A 20,543-nucleotide genomic window follows, 5' to 3' on the forward strand; every position below is an offset into this window, starting at 1 on the left:
TAACTTTCAAGCAGCTTTTAAAAGCACTTTTAAAAGCTGCGTGTAGCCAATCAGAGCACAGCGTGGTTTGAGGAGGCGGAGTTGAGATCATTTCACAAAAGGAAAAGGCCCTGCAAAAGCTGTCCACTGCGATTCTCCGAATTAAAAAATAAACTTTTTAAATATGGGCTGTATATGAAATATGAATGGATATTTGGCAAGACCATAGCAGATTTTATCGATAGAAATTAAAGTTTATATGAGAAACAAGTTGTCGAAGAAGTTGTCCTGCATTCACCCCGAGCATTCACCCCGAGTTCCGAGTCCCCAGCGCGTCGTGTGCACCGTGTGTGTGTGTGTGTGCGCGAGAGAGATCAATAATTAATAGCCTTTATATGATTATATCAGTTGTATGATATGCATGTGGACATCCCTGATCCGACCTGTCCTGTCCTGATTGTATTTCTACGGTATGCTCTTGCTAAATCAACATTAACATTACATACAGAGCGGCTATTTAAAAAAATGCCTGGAGGGTTTCGCTCGGGAGAGAGCTGAGTGGGGGGAGATGAGCACTGAAGACTGGGGAGGATTATATTATTTATTCATCGATAAATAGGTCATGATGTAACTAAATATATAATTATTTCTCCTATACAGTCGCTATTTTTTTTAGACTTTCAAATGCGCAATCTGCTAAAAAACTGCCTGTGGGTGTGAATACACTGTCAGGCGTGAAGGCGTCAGTTGGACGTCGCGTCAGGTCTCACTTTAAATCCTTCCGGGGCTTTGGGCGGTTCCTAGAGGAGACGCAAACGGAAGCCTATTTAAAGGCCTGTAGTCCTCTATTTCTTGGTGGGCGTGAGAGGGACGTTTGAGTGACAAGATGTTGACACAGACAAAGGCGCATTCTAATGTAGGCTATAAGTTGCTCTGTTGCTACTTCGCTATCGAGTCATGGCTGTCTAGTCGACTGGTTAACGTACGTGCCTTTGGAACGGGGGACCCGGGTATGCCTCCCGGCCGAGGACTTTTAAAACTAGTTTTGTTTTCGCCGACGACTTGCGCGACGGCCAGTTTACATCTGACGCTGTCCTCCGCGTCAGATGTAAGCTGCCGACAAGCATAAAAATGAAGTGTGTCACCCGGCGGTGAGAAGGAGATTTTTGATTGATTGATTTAAATATTTATTAACAGTTTGCAGAGTTACAATACATTTCAAGCACAAACTCAATACAAAGACTGTTAACTGTGAGTGGACGACCCAATTAAGCATTACACTTGTTTACAACAGGGTCCACATTGTTCAATTCATCAAAACATTAAAGACGTACAAATAGACACTTCTATATAGTTAAAGAACAGAACAGGAATTCATCATAAAACAGTGTTCCCTGACCGGGAATCGAACCCGGGCCGCGGCGGTGAGAGCGCCGCACCCTAACCACTAGACCACCACGGAGATGATGATGATGATGTTGATGAGAAGGGCTGTGGAGGCTGAAGATAACGGGCTATTTTATAAAGTATAAAGTTATTTTCAATGTCATGGACAATGTAATTCAGCCAGGGGTGCCATGGATGAAAAGATTACAGGGGTGATCTGAAGCAAACATGACAACCAATGCTTTACTTTATTTCTTCAGACGATTTTTCAATGTTTTGTTAACATTTTGGACATAATGTTACTACCCAATGCCCAGTCTGCCTGTATCCCTCGATATGGCTTTACAAATCCCTCCCAGGGGCGTTTGGGTCTGTGAAGAAGAAAACTACAAGTGAATAACCGCCCAGTGGATGGGCTGCAGGCTGCATCTGTTCCATTGGCTAGTGCCTATCACTGCCGGGTGACGAGCTTCATTTTCACGCTTCCATTTGAGTCTGTCCGTCGCGTCCATTTGAGTCTGTCCGTCGCGTCCGTCGGGCGCGGAGGTGGAGCTTATTTTCCATCCACCAGCTGTCTAAAAACCCCACGAAGAAGAAAACTTCAGCTTCAACTTCACGCTCCTGACGTTTAGATGTGCTCACAGGGCCTGTGTGTTCTTCCTCGTCTCAAAGCCAGTCCAGGCAGGTTGAGTGACAGGTACCTTGTACACACCCACTTTCTAAAAAAAAAAGCTGCGTGGAAATGAGTTTAGCTTTTTTTTTATTTCCAGCTTTTTTTTATCTGAACGGGGCTTTAGACATGTTATGAGCTACTTTCTGTCCAAAATATTCCAAGAGTGATATTCCGAGCCGCATGTTTAATAACAGGCCGTGCGTGACGGCACACCTGGTGCACACGCAGGTAAGACACCCAAAGAAGAGGCCGATGCAGCGTGACGCCCCGTTGCTTCAATTACTCAAGTTTAATTGCTTTAAATGGTGTTGACCACAGTTAACAGTTTTTGTATTGAGTTGTGCTTGACCTATAGTAACAAACACTACATTGGTCAAACATCCCGTAATAGTGATACTAGGAATGCACCAATATGGAAATTCTCGGCCGATACCGATGTTTAAAGGTGTAGTGAAATTAATAATACATTTTCACACTTTGTCCATATCCGTGGTCATTTATGGCCATACCTAACAATGGATGGGGTCTGTAACTCTTGTTACATTAAATTTACATTGATTTTACAATATAAATTGGGGTCTCAGAGATAGAAATGCCATTCAATGGGGGTCTGTAGACTAATGCATGTCCTTGAAATTAAACGGGTTGAGAATCACTGCTAGAGCCGTACAAATCTTCTCTTATGGGGGTCCCTGACCCTGGCATATCTCTTCAAATGGGGGTCCGGTAGGGTTGCCACCTTTGAGATCTTGAAATAAGGGACACTCTTTACGCCTGCCGCGGCCTTGCGGCGCAGGCGTGTGCGGCAAGGCCGGCAATAAGTTGAAGCAATACGTTGAAGCAATACGTTGAAGCAATACGTTGAAGCAATACGTTGAAGCAATAAGTTGAAGCAATACGTTGAAGCAATAAGTTGAAGCAATACGATGAAGCAATACGTTGAAGCAAAACGTCGAAGCAATAAGTCGAAGCAATAAGTTGAAGTTTCCCTTCAACTTATTGTTTATGGTATGCTATCCAGAACTTTTGAAGTAGAATTTTGTTTTCCAACATCATCAACAACAGCAGCCCATTATAAAATATATGCCAGCGACCCCCTTAAGAGAAGATTTTTACACAGTGATTCTCAACCCATTTAATTTCAAGTACCAGTTTGACATGTATTAGTATACAGACCCCCATTTAATGGCATTTCTATCTCTGGGACCCCCAATTCATATAGTAAAATCAATGTTAATTTAATTCTGATGGTCCATTTGGTTCCATTTGTACACTCTCAGAGTTACAGACCCATAAGGGTCCATTTAGTTTCAAACTATAATTTAGCTGGGGACCCCCTGGAACTCCCTCAAGGACCCCTGGGGGTCCCCGGACCTCACTTTGGGAACCACTGGTTTAGGCTACTTTAGGTAGTGTGTGCCTCCCGCTAGAACAATTGTGCTGACTTTAATATTTCCTGTGTTTTGTTTTGTTCATTATTGTTAAATTCAGTGTTGACGTGTAGGGGCTATTTAGGAAAATAAGGAACAAACTGCGTTCCTTATTGGTTCAATAAGGGACGCATCATTTAATTCTCAAATAAGGGACGATTCTGTATTTTAAGGGACGGGTGGCAACCCGGCTAATTAGTGTCAATTCGGGGGTCCTTGACATGAAAAAGTTTGGGAACCACTGACATACAGCACACAATCTACACAGGATCAGATGACAGCTGGACAAAGAATATGAGCAGGTTATACGTTTTGGGGGTTTGACCACCTCTATCCTCCACATGGCCCATATACAATTAGCTGAGAAGACACACGTTATTAAGCCATTCTGAATGGGAACCCCTTTTGGTGTTTTAAGCACTGTGTTAAACTTTAGCTATTGAAAAATAGCAGATCTACAAGCTCGTAGCGCGGCACTCTGTATTTTTGAAATGGAGCACAAATCTTTGATTATATATTATTTTAGAGCGAACATCTTTAATCAAAACTTTGTTTCTGGGTGGGTCCCTGGAATAACATATTTTCAGATGGGGGTCGGTGGCCAATTACATATTGTATATATCATTTTGAGACCCCTCACCCTCACTAAAAACGCTGGGACAACGCTCCACACGTCCCAAACTCTTCTCCCTTCTGGCTCCAAAACTGTGGAATGCACTTCCCATTGCAGTCAGAACTGCAGCATCACTCCCAATCTTCCGCCGTAGTCTGAAAACCCACCTTTTTAGACTCCATCATGGCCCATAGCACTTACCCTACCCCCTTAGATAGCATTTCTGTAGACTTAGATAGCATCTGATAGACTTATAGCATGTTATGTAGACAGCACTATAATTGCATTGTATATAGTCATAGCACGCCATAGTACATATGTATAGCATAGTAGTATATATATATATAGTTTATATGTAATATAGATATTCCACTGTTACTTTCTTAGCTTACGCATGTTTTATGATAAATGCTTTTTTGTGATGTATTCCCATGCTTTTGTTCTTGCTTATTGTAAATCGCTCTGGATTAAGAGCGTCTGCTAAATGCCTAAATTGTAAATTGTAATTTTGGGGGTCCTTGACATGAAAATGTTTGAGAAAGACCGACATAGAAACATGAGGTTTTTAGAAAACTGTCAGGATTTAGAAGACATTTGTAGAATCAACTATGGAGACAACAATCCTCCAAAATGCAATTTGCTGTAGAGCTATTTATAAAGGCCACTTCACCCCTTTTGCAACCAGATCTTATTTTAATTATGTTTGGGAGTCAAGAAACACTTGCCTGGCGTTTTTATGTGGTTAATTTGTGTTTTTAAGATATTTCAGTATTTCAAAGTGTCCATGGGCTCCATGATGTCATAGACACAGGGCTCACTTCCTTCCTGACTCCTCCACTGCTCCTCCTTGTGGATAGGGGGATCTACAGCTCACAATGTGTTGCAACGTTTTCGAATGTTTCGAAAATGTGTCCATGATAGTGACACCACTGGTGATGAAGATTAACTTGTACAGTGAGCTCTACACCATGTTATGATTATGAAACATGTTGTAACACCCTGTTGGTTGTGCATGCAGTGCATCCCAAAGTGGGCAAAATGTAAATAGCATTAATAACAGTTCAACCACTATCTTATAATTCAGCTTTTCTAAAGTAGCTGATCTGCAAGCTCTGCAGATCTGATACTTTTGAAAGATTTTGAAAAAAAGACGTGGACACATTATCAACATTTCCGTCTCTCATGGGGGTCCCTCATGGGGGTCCCTCATGGGGGTCCCTCACACAGAATACAGTTCAATTTGCGGGTCCTTGACATGAATCTGTCTGAGAAACACTGGGCCCATAAGTAGATCAGAGGTTGCAGGTAGACTGCATGGAGCTAGGAGGTGTCTAACGCTACATGATGAGCTCTGTGCAGCCGAATGGATGTAGGAGTGCAACAATTCATTAAACTATATGGTTTAATCCACACAATCATCAATGGCCTTGAGAGCCAATACATCCAAACAGAAAAGTCTTATCTTGCATTAAAGGTTTCATGACATTCATTTTCAGAATAATAATAATTCATGTCACAATCCCAAATTGCCACTTGATTTGCTACTCACTTTATGCAAGTGCATTCCCTCCGTCTACAAGCTCACAAATGAGCTGCTAGATTGGCTATTTTCAAAATTCAGACAATGTTCTCCAGTGTGGTCACGTAGGTGCATCTTGAGACTACTGAAAGTCTTGGTACAGCGTTTACACTGGAAAGGTTATTCAACAGTATGGACAGCTCCACTTGTCTCCTCCCAATCATCACTGTCGTCAGTGACTTCAGTGTCAGATTCAAGTTCAGTGTGGACACGCTGGTGTATCTTCAGATGACTTGAAAGTATGAAACTCTTGCTACAATGTTTACAGTGGAATGGTTTTTCTCCTGTATGGATCATCTGGTGTTGCTTCAAACCATAATATGTACTGAAACTCTTGTTACACAGTTTACACTAGAAAGGTTCTTCTCCAGTGTGGACACGCTGGTGTATCCTGAGGTGATATGAACTACTGAAACTCTTGTTACAAAGTACACACGGGAAAGGTTTTTCTCCAGTGTGGACACGCTGGTGTATCTTGAAATAATGTGAACTACTGAAACTCTTGTCACACAGTTTACAATGGAAAGACTTTTCTTTAGTGTGGATAGGATGGTCTCTCTTCAGGTCAGATGACTTACACTGGTGTGTCTTCAAGTCATCTGACCGACTGTAACTCGTGTCACATTGTTTGCATTGTAAAGGTTTTTCTCCAGTGTGGACAGCTCCACTTGTCTCCTCCCAATCATCACTGTCGTCAGTGACTTCAGTGTCAGATTCAAGTTCAGTGTGGACACGCTGGTGTATCTTCAGATGACTTGAAAGTATGAAACTCTTGCTACAATGTTTACAGTGGAATGGTTTTTCTCCTGTATGGATCATCTGGTGTTGCTTCAAACCATAATATGTACTGAAACTCTTGTTACACAGTTTACACTGGAAAGGTTCTTCTCCAGTGTGGACACGCTGGTGTATCCTGAGGTGATATGAACTACTGAAACTCTTGTTACAAAGTACACACGGGAAAGGTTTTTCTCCAGTGTGGACACGCTGGTGTATCTTGAAATAATGTGAACTACTGAAACTCTTGTCACACAGTTTACAATGGAAAGACTTTTCTTTAGTGTGGATAGGATGGTCTCTCTTCAGGTCAGATGACTTACACTGGTGTGTCTTCAAGTCATCTGACCGACTGTAACTCGTGTCACATTGTTTGCATTGTAAAGGTTTTTCTCCAGTGTGGACAGCTCCACTTGTCTCCTCCCAATCATCACTGTCGTCAGTGACTTCAGTGTCAGATTCAAGTTCAGTGTGGACACGCTGGTGTATCTTCAGATGACTTGAAAGTATGAAACTCTTGCTACAATGTTTACAGTGGAATGGTTTTTCTCCTGTATGGATCATCTGGTGTTGCTTCAAACCATAATATGTACTGAAACTCTTGTTACACAGTTTACACTGGAAAGGTTCTTCTCCAGTGTGGACACGCTGGTGTATCCTGAGGTGATATGAACTACTGAAACTCTTGTTACAAAGTACACACGGGAAAGGTTTTTCTCCAGTGTGGACACGCTGGTGTATCTTGAAATAATGTGAACTACTGAAACTCTTGTCACACAGTTTACAATGGAAAGACTTTTCTTTAGTGTGGATAGGATGGTCTCTCTTCAGGTCAGATGACTTACACTGGTGTGTCTTCAAGTCATCTGACCGACTGAAACTCGTGTCACATTGTTTGCATTGTAAAGGTTTTTCTCCAGTGTGGACATACTGGTGTGTCTTCAGTTGACCTAATTGACTGAAACTCTTGTCACAATGTTCACAGTGGAAAGGTTTTTCTCCAGTGTGGACATACTGGTGTGTCTTCAGTTGACCTAATAGACTGAAACTCTTGTCACAATGTTCACAGTGGAAATGTTTTTCTCCAGTGTGGATATGCTGGTGTATCTTCGCATTACTTGAATTATTGAAACCCTTGTCACAATATGCACAGTGGAATGGTTTTTCTCCAGTGTGGACATACTGGTGTGTCTTCAGTTGACCTAATTGCCTGAAACTCTTGTCACAATATGCACAGTGGAATGGTTTTTCTCCTGTATGGATCATCTGGTGTCGCTTAAAACCATAAGATGAACCACATATCTTGGTACATAGTTGACACTGATAAGGTTCTGATCCAGTGTGGACACGCTGGTGTATCTTGAAATAATGTGAACTATTGAAACTCTTGTCACACAGTTTACAATGGAATGGGTTTTCCCCAGTGTGGACACTCTGGTGCATCATGCAAAGATATGAACTCTTGAACCTCTCGTTACACAGTTTACACTGGAATTGGTTTTCACCAGTGTGGACACTCTGGTGCATCTTGAGAAGATATGAACTACTGAAACTCTCGTTACACAGTTTACACTGGAATGTTTTTTCTCCAGTGTGGACACTCTGGTGCATCTTGAGAAGATATGAACTACTGAAACTCTCGTTACACAGTTTACACTGGAATGTTTTTTCTCCAGTGTGGACACTCTGGTGCATCTTGAGAATATATGAACTACTGAAACTCTCGTTACACAGTTTACACTGGAGTGTTTTTTCCCCAGTGTGGACACTCTGGTGCATCTTGAGAAGATATGAACTACTGAAACTCTCGTTACACTGTTTACACTGGAAAGGTTTTTCGCCAGTGTGGACACGTTGGTGTATCTTGAAATAATATGAACTCCTGAAACTCTTGGTACACCGTTTACACTGGAAAGGTTTTTCTTCAGTGTGGACACCTCCACTTTTCTCCGCCCAGTCACTGTCTTCAGTGGTCTCCCCATCATCATCACTGTCTTCAGTGGCCTCCCCACCATCATCAATATCTTCAGTGACTTCAGTGTCAGATTCAAATTCAACTTCAAAGCAGTGTGGAGAGATGTACTCAACTTCACTGGCTAGGAACAAAACAAAAGATGTTAGTCAACACTGGATTCCTAACATGTAAATCTATTTTTATATCTTCCATGTTGCATGTAGGCTACAAAAGACTGACAAAACACTTACTAAATAAGCACAGGTTATTACAGGTGGTTCTGAAAATTCAAAACCAGGCTTCAAGTTCAAGTTTTAGTAAGGTTCTAGAAAGATACACATTTTAAAAAGTAACCATAAATTATATATTTAGTTATATTACCCCAAAAATAATTATGGTGATATACAGGGCCGCTTTTAGGGTAGATCGAATGGTGCCGCCGCACTAGGCAGCGTTTTTTTTTTTTTTTAAACACTTTCCATCTCAGAGTCAGAGCTAAAATATAGGCAGCTACATTCTCCCTGCATCGCAGTTCGCAGCCCGTTCCGTCGCAGTTGATTTTTCACCTATTTAAGCTGCGGTCGGTTGGGGGGCCTCCGACGGCCGCGCGTCGCCTCCTCCTTCCAACCGCCGTCACTTCTTCATCCTACCGTTAAGCGACGCCCGGCTGTCCCGTCGTGGGCCCCCCTGTTGTCCCCCTCTGCGCTGCGCTGTGCCGTGCTGGCTTGCGCTGCAGAATTAGAGCAGATCTACAAGCTCACAATGCGTTGAAACGCGACGCGTTGTGAGCTTGTAGATCGGCCGCACCACCGCGCAACGCATGCAGTCGAATTATACACACAATGGAAAGGAAATAAAAACAACTGAACACATGTAGGCTAATTGAGTGCACAACGGCTCCGCTCACAAACAAAGTGACGCGAGTGAAGTGAAAAGGTATGCTGTCATGTCATGTAGGACTGTGTGTGGACAAAAAAAAGGTTTTATTTCAAATACTTTGTCAGGCATGGACCGACGACCTCTCAGGCTCTCTCTCTCTCTCTCTCTCTCTCTCTCTCTCTCTCTCTCTCTCTCTCTCTCTCTCTCTCTCTCTCTCTCTCTCTCTCTCTCTCTCTCTCTCACTCTCTCTTTCAGTCTCTCTCTGTCAGTCCAGTCAGTCAGTGTCATGATTTCACAATTTTCGAATTGAATTTTGATCGATCACAAACTGTTTGCAGGCAATCAAGCAAATGTGATAATATTTATAACAAATAACAGCAACACAAGCAGCTGTTCATTTTACTTTTATAACCAGTAATCTGAGCTGCACTGCAGGGCAGACTGGTTGGGTGGTGGTTTTATATCAGTTATGATCAGGGCAACAGGTTTGTGTTCCATTGGTATTCGTTGTAGAGTAATACATAGACATGTTAAATTGCTCATATAGATCATCAGACAGTGTCAGCCCCAGAGACCCCTCCTGTGACAGCTTGCTTGACATGACTCATGTCATGTTAACTATAGCTTCCTTACAACAAATAAAATAACATCATGTGGAGGACCACAATCTCTGCATTCACACTGTTAAGCTGCTAAATTAGGCAGTGCATGTCAATTTCTTACTCATTGGAGATGAGAACCTGGCATAATATTTGTAGGAAAGTGAAGGCAAAAGTAAATATTAATTAATTAATTAATTCAAAAAATGTGCGCACATTGTTCCCCGTCATCTCGCACAGGGCCTCGCATTTCTCCCAGACGCCTCTGGTGATATATATATATATATTTTTTAATCATTAAAACAAGTTTTGCGTGTTATCCTTTTAGACTAAATTGTTTACTGTACCTCTGTGCGGTTTAAAGCGCTTTTAAGTATTCAATCCATCAATCAATTCATATGTGAGCTAAGGAGTACTCCAAGCCACATACAACTGTATTTGTCTGTATACAGTACACATGTATGTCTGTGTACAGTACACATGTATGTCAGCTCCAAAGTAAGTGAATCATAGCATAATGACATGGTCGTAGTTTAAAATGTGAAATATTTATGGCGTGGCTCTTTTTGTCGAGAAATGTGTCTGAGAATCTGTGTCTTTGGCTAATTTCAAACCACTGTACTGTGTCAACATTTTTTTACATCTAATAGAATGTCGTACGAGGCATGGTCATGTTTCAGTTTTGTACAGATTATTAAATTAAATTATTATTTAATTTGATATTAAATTGCAGACTGTAAGCTTTGAAATCTGAAAATACTATAATAAGATATACTTATTTGAATGTTTTTAACAACTTAACTAAAAACAGACGAGTCTACAGGGGCAGGTGGAGAAACTTGACACCATACATTTTCCATTTAATGATGGCTATGCATATCGATATTGATGGTATAAAATGCAAGGCTAACTCAAAAGTATTGTTTCCATTGTGGTCGTAGAATATCCGGATATTGTCATGTTATTTTTTTGCCAAAAGTATCGTATAGTGAGAACACATACTCAGTTGTGGGTGGTGTTCAGGTTCCTCCTGTTGAATATAAATGTCTTCAGGTTCCTGTTTAATATAAATGTCCCTGGCCGAGTCTGGAAAGTGCATCTTCACCTGCAGTCTGGACTCCACACACTGGCCTGAAATGAAGCAAATGAATAAGGACTTTAATAACTGGAGACCTAGTGGAGATTAACAATATTTGCAGGAGGTTCACTTCCAGCTGAAACAGAGTGACTTGTAGTAGTTTATGATGGGTCTATATATCACTTTCACAAGAGCAGCTAAGAAATCAATTAAACTAAATAGTTTAATTAGTCAAAACGTCTCTGCTTTTGCATGTGATGTGACAGACAAGACAGTGCACTTTTAATTGTATTTCTCATACAAAGATGCCTTTGCCTAGCCCTGTATCGCAAGTGGTCAAATAAATATTTGATTAAGATCAACTAATCAATTTATCTGGTACAACTGGTTACTCGATCGATAAGCTTATCAAAATGTATCATCTATCAATGAATGCATTAATCGATAATTCCCATACCTAATTGTAGATCATATAAATAATTTGGTAGATATAATAATTTGGCTGAAAATGCTCTATCAAGTCTAATCCTTCTACCCTAATAGACAGGGGGTACACAAGCACATGGCCATTTATCCGTGCTCCTTCTCCTACCAAGCCACACTGTTAGCACACATCTCTCCATGCAAAATAAAATCTGCACACTCCCAGAATCCAGCTGCACTACTTTGCATCCACGCAACTGTCATATTTACTGTACAAATATTACTTTTGTCAAACACTGTTATTGCGCAGCATTTCGCTGTGATGCAAATTACATCACAACTTTGTCATTCCCCGGCACCTCCCCTTTTCACTGCACACACACACACGCACGTACGCACACACATACACAGGGCACAGCAGCACGGTACAGTACAGTATGTTAAGGCACAGCACAGTACAGTATGGAACAGTACAGTAGCTTACAGTACGCTACAGTATGGGACAGTATTGTACGGTACAGTACAGTACAGAAGAGAAGAGAGCAGAACGGAGGAGTACAGTACAGTACAGTACAGTACAGTACAGTACAGTACAGTACAGTACAGTACAGTACAGTGGAATACAGTACAGTGGAGTACAGTGCAGTGGAGTACAGTACGTACAGTACAGTGGAATACAGTACAGTACAGTGGAATACAGTACAGTACAGTGGAGTAATGGAGTACAGTACAGCACAATACAGTACAGTACACTACAGTACAGTGGAGTACACTACAGTGGAGTACAGAACAGTGGAGTACAGTAGAGTACAGCAGAGTACAGTGGAGTACAGTCCAGTCCAGTACAGTACTGTATGTACAGTACAGTGGAATACAGTACAGTACAGTGGAATACAGTACAGTGGAGTACAGTACAGTGCAGTGGAGTACAGTACAGTACAGTACGTACAGTGCAGTGGAATACAGTACAGTACAGTGGAATGCAGTACAGTACAGTGGAGTACAGTACCGCACAGTACAGTACAGTGCAATACAGTACAGTACAGTACAGTACAGTGGAGTACAGTACAGTACACTACAGTACAGTACAGTAGAGTACAGTACAGTCCAGTACACTACAGTGCAGCGCAGTGCAGGACAGGACAGTGCAGAGGACTACAGTACAGTACAATAGGGCATTAACATAATAATCGAATAGTCGACTAGTCGACTAGCAAAACACTATTCGACACTGTTAATTGACATCCGATTATTCGCTAATATTAATTTGAATATCTTTTATGATTATTATGATTTTTTTTTCTTTCTACAGCAGACATGCAGGCATGCAGCTGTGAGCTCGGTTGTTTTGTTGGTAATTCGCCAACTTCAGTACTAATCCATTCCTGGCTGATTGTTTTCATATCATATGCAAGCCTACTGTAGCCTACGTGGGTTTTGCCGTCTGCGGATCGGCGGTGGCACTATAGCAGTGGTGGCACTAGACAGTTTTTCTTTGGGAAAAGCATATTGTGATATGCCTCATAGGCTCATACGCTCAATGGGGACAACTACAGTGTGTAAATACTTTTACTTTTGATGAGTTTATTACTGTAGTTTGTTCAACAAGTTAGATTGGAGACGTGTCGTCGTGTCGTCCGGTACAGTAAAGTATAGCAGGAGTTCCTCCTCATTCAATATTATCCAGTTTGGTGACAGTCAAACTACAGTAGCTCTTGCCGTGATTTCATGTTTCTTCATATTTATCCAACAAAAAAACAAACCGCTATGCCGCACGATCATAGTTATAATAGTCGCGATGAAGTTAAGTAGTTGATCATCTTCATAGCCTGGCAGCCTTGAGCCTGCTAGCTAGCAAACCTAGTATGTAATCATAACCTCCTCCTAGCTTGTAGCTCCTTCTAAAAACCAAAGGAACTGTGGTTGTAACTTGTTGTTGAACATTTAGGGTTGTATGAAAAACATCGCATGGTTCATTTCTCCTCCCCGCTCCAGTCTCCACTCTCCAAACATTGTGAACAACGTAACATGCTATGCTGCTCCGTAGAATGGTCTTGCGCATCAAAAATAGCTAGATTTACAAGCTCACAACGCGTCCATCAGTGAGTCATTGTGGACTTGCAACTTTGACTTGAAACAGCTGAGCTAATTTCGGCCAATCAGAGCGGCATTCAGCGTACTCTAGTAAGAGAGTGGCGACACTCGCGTTGACTCCCACTGTAACAATGGAATGCGGAAGTGCTCAATGGGATAGTTCCAATGTTTGGAACTATAGCCCATAGGCATAGGTACCTGCTTTGCGTTGAGATCAAAGTGTGTCGCCACTCTCTTAGTACTATTCCACTCTGCCTGCATTCACCAGCTCTGTTTTGCTTCACTCGCTGGCTGTTTCAGAACACGATGTTTTAATGCTTGATCGGATGGAATAAATATCATATTTTACCGCCGACTAATCGTCTATAAATCGATTTTGATGGTATTCGAGTCGACTATCAAAAATCACGTTTGGTTAATGCCCTACAGTACAGAGGAGTACAGTATACTATTCCTGCTCAGTTGTCACATTTACGACATCCAGTACAGTACAGTACAGTACAGTACAGTACAGTACAGTACAGTACAGTACAGTGGAGTACAGTACAGTACAGTGGCGTAAAGTACAGTACAGTGTAGTACAGTGTAGTACAGTACAACGGAGTACAGTACACTAGAGTACAGTGGAGTACACTACAGTACAGTACAGTAGAGTAGTCCATGCTGTACGTGGAGTACAGTACAGTGGAATACAGTACAGCACAGTACAGTACAGTGGAATACAGTACAGTGGAGTACAGTACACTACAGTTCAGTACAGTAGTGGAATACAGTACAGTACAGTGCAGTGCAGTGCAGAGAAGTGCAGGACAGTGCAGAGGACTACAGTACAGTACAGAGGAGTACAGTATACTATTCCTGCTCGGTTGCCACATTTACGACATCCAGTACAGTACAGTACAGTGGAATACAGCGGAGTACAGTACAGTACAGTACAATGCAGTACAGTACAGTACAGTGGCGTACAGTACAGTACAGTGGAGTACAGTACAGTCCACTCCAGTACAGTGGAGTACAGTACAGTGGAATCCAGTACAGTACAGTACAGTACAGTACAGTACAGTACAGTACAGTACAGTACAGTACAGGACAGTGCAGAGCACTACAGTGCAGTACAGAGGAGTACAGTATACTATTCCCGCTAGGTTGCCACATTTACAACATCCAAGCAACTTGGTATATAGAAACATTGCCACTTGCCATGCTTGCTTTTAGACGGAAATAAAAACAAGCAAAACAAACAATAGGGCCACTCAGCCAGGTTGCCCACTTTGCACTTTCCATGCAACTGGATATATGAAAACATCATGGTTGCCATGTTTGCTTTTCAAAGTAAAAAAAAAACCAACAAAAAAACTGTATTGAGTATCACCCTTCCGCTATTGCTTTCTTGCCAGATTTAAGCGTTTTTCAAATTGCTCAAAATGGCTGAGCTTACTAGTCAAAGTGACAGATGTGTTTTGCATGGATCGGCACATGTGGAAACAAGTGCCATGGCATTTGGCCAAACGAGGCGTTTGGCCAAATAGGCGTATGCCTATTTAATTTTCAAACGATTGTTATAGCGCGCCCTTCCTTTGGCCAATTGGAGTAAGACTGGTTTCAGTGCTATTTGGCATGACCCTCTACCATACTGTAAAGTTGAATAAACATGTAACTCTGCATGTATGTATGTATTAGCGGCAGAAGAATAATTTTCATAAAAACTCAAAAAACCTCATTTTTGTAGAGATTTTCTTGAATTTAAATCAATGATCCCAGGAGTAGATAGATTTTAACAGTTTTTCGTATAATTCAAAATGGTGGGCGAGATAAAAGGTAAGAGGTCAAAAGAAAGTTTTCCGCATAAGGAGACATATGTGTATCAAAGTGTTATTGCTGACGGTCAAACAGTTCATGAGCTACTGTATGCCTGTTTAAAGTGAGCATTTTCAATTGAGTGCTATAGCACCACCCATATGCCAATAGTTGTGGGCTTCGCGTCCTCACTGTTTGGCATAGCCCTCTACAATATTGCCATGTGTTGCAAAAACCGACTGCACGGTTTCGCACAAGCTTTTTTCTTACCGAATATGAAGACACATATCCATTAGTCACTGAAAAAAAAAACCCCAAAAACATGCCAAGCGTTCCATAACAAATTAGCAGATTTACCGTCTGGGTGGATCAACTCCTATTCAATCGCGCAATTTGTTTTAGTTTTTGTTTACATCTGTTCTAGATGATATGACAGCAACACCCCAATGCAGCGTTGCTGTACTCTTCCTGTTCTACGCGAGTTAGACCCCTCCTATGCTTTTCTTAAAGGACCAGCGCCATATACGTTTTTTTTTGGTCAATATACATATCATCAACATGATTTTGTAAAAAAAAAGGTTACCTAGATATTCCCCTTTAAAGTGCTTTACAGAGCAGACATAGTCAGGACAACTCAGGATGGGAGGGGAGGGGCTGAGCTGTGTGTGTGTGTGTGTGTGTGTGTGTGTGTGTGTGTGTGTGTGTGTGTGTGTGTGTGTGTGTGTGTGTGTGTGTGTGTGTGTGTTATTGTATAGTGAAGTCAAAATAAGACATTGTGGCACAGTGGCAGCCCTACAGAACAGAACATATTAAAGAAAGGAAGAGCACATGAAACTTACTGAGGTGTGGGTGATCTTCAGGTTCCTGTTTAATAGAAACATCTTCAGGTTCCTCCTGGGAAATATAAATGTCTTCATGTTCCTGTTTAATAGAAATATCCCTGGCTGAGTCTGGAGAGTTCATCTTCACCTGCAGTCTGGACTCCACACAATTTTGGTCTGAAATCAAGTGAATCAGGACTTTTAATAAGTGGAGACCTTAGAGTATATATATTTATAGAGAAGGCACCCAGAGGAAATCTTGAGGCGAAATGGACATAGTGGCCGAAAGAAGGTATTGCAGTTTGGTAAGGTCTGGCCCCAAACACATGAACGCGCACTAGGCTCCGCCCACTCCAAAAAGTTTCAGGCAGCTCTGAGCTCTGCTCCAGAGCGGAGAGCGCTGACGGACCGACCGCATTAAAACCAGGAAATGTCGCATCAGGACTTTTGCTCATTACTTATTATTCTGTGTATATAAAATATAGCTAATTTGTCTAATCTCTAGTTACATCAATATTGTTCTTGTAAAATAGTTGGTTTGTGACCAAGTATTAAGAGTATAAAGATCGCTTGTGTCATTTTGACTGCCAGGGACTTCCCATTCACTGACCATAGGCTTCTGTAGAACTCCCGAGTCCGAATTCAAAAAACTTTTTTTTAAATAGCAGCTGTACATGAAATGTTAATGTTGATTTAGCATCGACATGATTATTTACCGATATAAATACATGGTTTGATAACCTACAAGTAGGCGAAGGTCATTTTCTGCTAGGCTTATGTCTCTCCATCTACCCCGTCTTCAAGCCTCCATCCATGGGCAGAGGACGTTGATTGATTGACTGGTGGTCGTGGAGCTACTGTATGTGCAGTGCCGTCTCTTTACAGTCTAAAATCAATGGTTAAATTATTCCATAACACTGAAAATGATCAATTTTCCAATTAAAATAAAATTATGGTTAAGTGTGTAAATTACATTTATTCTGTTTGGACAAAGTGCATTTAAGAAAAGGTGGAGATCAATGAAGAATTTATCTATGTCACATGTGACATAGATAAATTCTATCTGGTAAGATTGTCTCCCTGTAATTTTAATTTTAGCTTGAAGGTCACAGGTGTCCAGCTTAAACCAGAAGATGAATTAATCATAACACAGCAGCAAGACCAAACCTCATCCACGGCCATTGTGTGACTTATCTCAATTCAATACCTTTTATCCATTGAATAGAATATATATTGAAGTGAGGGGCACTCTTATCATCATACATCATCATACATCACATTCCGTGCTCAGTCAATGAATAATAATAGTAATAATAATAATAAGAATAATGATCCAAAAAGCTTGCTACCCAATACCGCCCCCCAGCTGGCAGTGTCAGGTTAAAGGACAACTTTTGTTTTTTTCAACCAAGGTTCATGTTTTAGGTTGTTATTAGAGAAACTAAAAGGTGAGTGTTAATTTTCTTTCATTTGCTGCTTTCTTTCGTTTTGGGGATTTTAGCAGTTTTTGACAGGGGGGCGGGGGCATTCGAGCATGGGGCTAAATATGTATATTTTTACAAAATATTATGGCGATTTATTTTTTTGTCCTAATAAACCCCAAGAAATTACATCTGGCCACAAAAGATCACAGGATCTATTGAATGTGACAAACTGACATATTGAGCCTATACACACAGTATAAGCCTTCCCCCAGTAGGCTACCTTCACATTCAGTAGATCCTATGATCTTCTGTGGCCAGATGTAATTTCCTGGGGTGTATTAGGACTATAGTAAATAATAAATAAATAAATAAATCACCATCAAATTTGGTAAAAAAAATACATATTTAGCCCCATGCTCGAATGCCCCCGCCCCCCTGTCAAAAAGAGCTAAAATCCCTAAAACGAAAGAAAGCAGCAAATGAAAGAAAATTAACACTCACCTTTTAGTTTCTCTAATAACAACCTAAAACATGATCCTTGGTTGAAAAAAACTAAAGTTGTCCTTTAAGACGAGCCTGCTGCCTACATATCGATGCGCGTTCACCACGAGTAGCACGCACACGCACACACGCACGATGCTAATTCATGTGTCGGTCGCGCGTTCATGTGTTTGGGGCCAATACATCCCAGAATGCACTCTGTTCCTACCAGGAAGGAGGAGTGAATCCGCCTCATGCGCTTTTGAGCAACTCAATGCAAGTGGATGGGAGAACTCGGGTGTCTTCTCTATAGATATATATACTCTATGGTGGAGACCTAGTGGTGTCAGGCCAGGTCTCCACATGCAACATGTGAATCTTGAGATTATGGGATTCATACAAGTGAACAAATCATGCTTAACTTAAGTTTGCACACGCACAGCCGCACGCACACACGCACGCACGCGCACACACACACACACACACACACACACACACACACACACACACACACACACAGTAAGAAAACAGACATCCTTAACAGCTCTACAGTACAGGCTATAACTCTTTCTCCCTCTAGTAGTAGTAATAATAATAATATAGCAAAATACTGTATGCCTATAGTATACCCTATACTATAACCACTGCATAACACACTGGTGTAACGTTAGGAACCTTACATTAATAATAGTGGTCAAGATCATGCAACCAAACAATGTAGCTTAATTAGCACTGCTGCTGCTATAGTATATAGCTCTGGTGGTCCACAAAGCCATGGACCAGAGCTATAGGCCTATAGTACAACTGTTTATGATCACATTTATAACAAGCAAGTAGATATAAAAGAAATACGACATATGTTCAATCTTAAAAGATGAGTCAATAAAGAACTAACGGTACCTGCTGTGTTTCAGTGGTTGAGCTGCTAACCTGCTGCTGTTAACGACTACACTGTTTTGGAACGACACGCACGTTTTAGTTGTCTTTTATATGTTAAAGTGTCAACAGTCAGACGCCACGTTGTTTTAACAAACTTCTTATTCTTCTGTGGATGTTAGCAGCAGCTTCCCAAGGCCAACATACCGTATACATGGGTGTGCACATGCGCACTAGTGCGTACGTGTGTACGTACCATAAACTGTCAGTAGGGGGAGCCATGGTATAGCGTAATACTTAGGCAGCATATTCACTGGCACTTACTCCAGCTCTTTCCATTCCCTCCTTTCTTCTGTATAGAAGTATGTAGAGTATAAGTAGGCTATGCTTGGTTTCATTCACATTTTGAACAGATTAACAACGTGAAATCCATATTAACTTAAATACTACAAAAGTCTTGACTCTTGAAGTTTTTGACGTAATTTGACCATTTTACCACCATTCAGACCATTGACACAGTGTGTACGTTTTGAAATGTGTATTTATGAAATAAAGTGAAGTCCGTTCCAACTTGTGTGTTAGTGTGTGTGGTGGCCATGCACTTCATGATGATGATGATTCATCATGAATCGTCATTAACCAAGATTTGTAGATGATTTATAGATCAAATGTTTTCGCCCAAATCTATGCCCATGATGAGTGCTCATAGGCGCCGGCGATAGGCCTATACTATAGGCCTACCGCCTATGAGCACTCATCGTGGCCCTATAGGGTTAGTGAGCAGACTCGGTCTCTCTGGAGTTCCTTCCTGGTTGTAGGCCATGGGTCATTTTTCTCAATTCCATGCCCACGATGAGTGCTCATGCATGAGCTGTTTCTGAGTAGAGAGCAATTTCCATAAAAGCCCCTATGATGTGAAAGCATGATTGTTCACAATTGCGTATTTGTGGGGATAGAAAACACACAGGGGAGCCCAAAAAACACAAAAGAAAGTTTGAAAAAGTTGAATTTTATGTTATAGGTCCTTTAAGTTAGCCTGAGGTACAGTTTAACTGAGGTAGGCCTACCTATATGCAGTTTGCATTTTATTTGCAGTCTAACATGTTTATTCAGAGACTACATCGGCGTGCAGCGACTGGACAGATGTTGTACACAGTTAGATGCATACATACGTACAGTATGTATGAATATGATTCATGTGCAGATTAAAGATTCGTACATAGCTAAAACAAGTTAAACATTTTCGAAACAGCTTAAAGGTATAGGCTATGCAATGATTTAACTTAATTCAAATATCACCTTTTTTTCCTTTTGTTGGGGATAATCCTCCCTACTATAGTGTGTGCTGACCATATTATAAGGAGTTACTCCATGTCCCCAGTAAGTCCCTGGGGTCAAAAAACCCTATTTTCGTTTTTGGTGGCGGGTGAGAAAGCCTTCTTCCAATCCAGGATGAGAGGGGCCTTCCTCCAATCATGATTGAGGGGGAGCGGGCCTTGGTGCATGTGCTGTTGCACTTCCCACCACCGTAAAGTGTGTGCATGTGCACATGTCACGGGAGCGGACAGGGGAGAGGGGGGGGGTCCCAGTGTTTTGGCACCCAATGCTCCTTTAAGCCATAATATATATATTTTTATAATAAATAAATGCCTGATCTACATGCCCACAATGACAGGTTGTG

At 41.3% G+C, this 20,543-nt stretch overlaps 1 protein-coding gene across 1 annotated transcript in view; it reads right to left on the bottom strand.

Moving 5' to 3' along the window:
- LOC310867913 (uncharacterized protein) overlaps positions 1-16,234 on the bottom strand; it is a gene marked incomplete at its 3' end in the record, with an annotated part of 28,503 nt that extends 12,269 nt beyond the window's left edge. Inside the window, exon 1 of the mRNA XM_083778082.1 lies at positions 16,101-16,234. Within this exon, the coding sequence (XP_083634208.1) occupies positions 16,101-16,224 (124 nt within the window). The 5' untranslated portion in view covers positions 16,225-16,234. The remainder of the gene's footprint in view (positions 1-16,100) is intronic.
- Between the last annotated feature and the right edge of the window lie 4,309 nt (positions 16,235-20,543).

The sequence above is a fragment of the Protomyctophum parallelum genome, assembly GCF_964188405.1.
Source record: "Protomyctophum parallelum genome assembly, chromosome: 12".
Taxonomy (NCBI): Eukaryota; Metazoa; Chordata; class Actinopteri; order Myctophiformes; family Myctophidae; genus Protomyctophum; species Protomyctophum parallelum.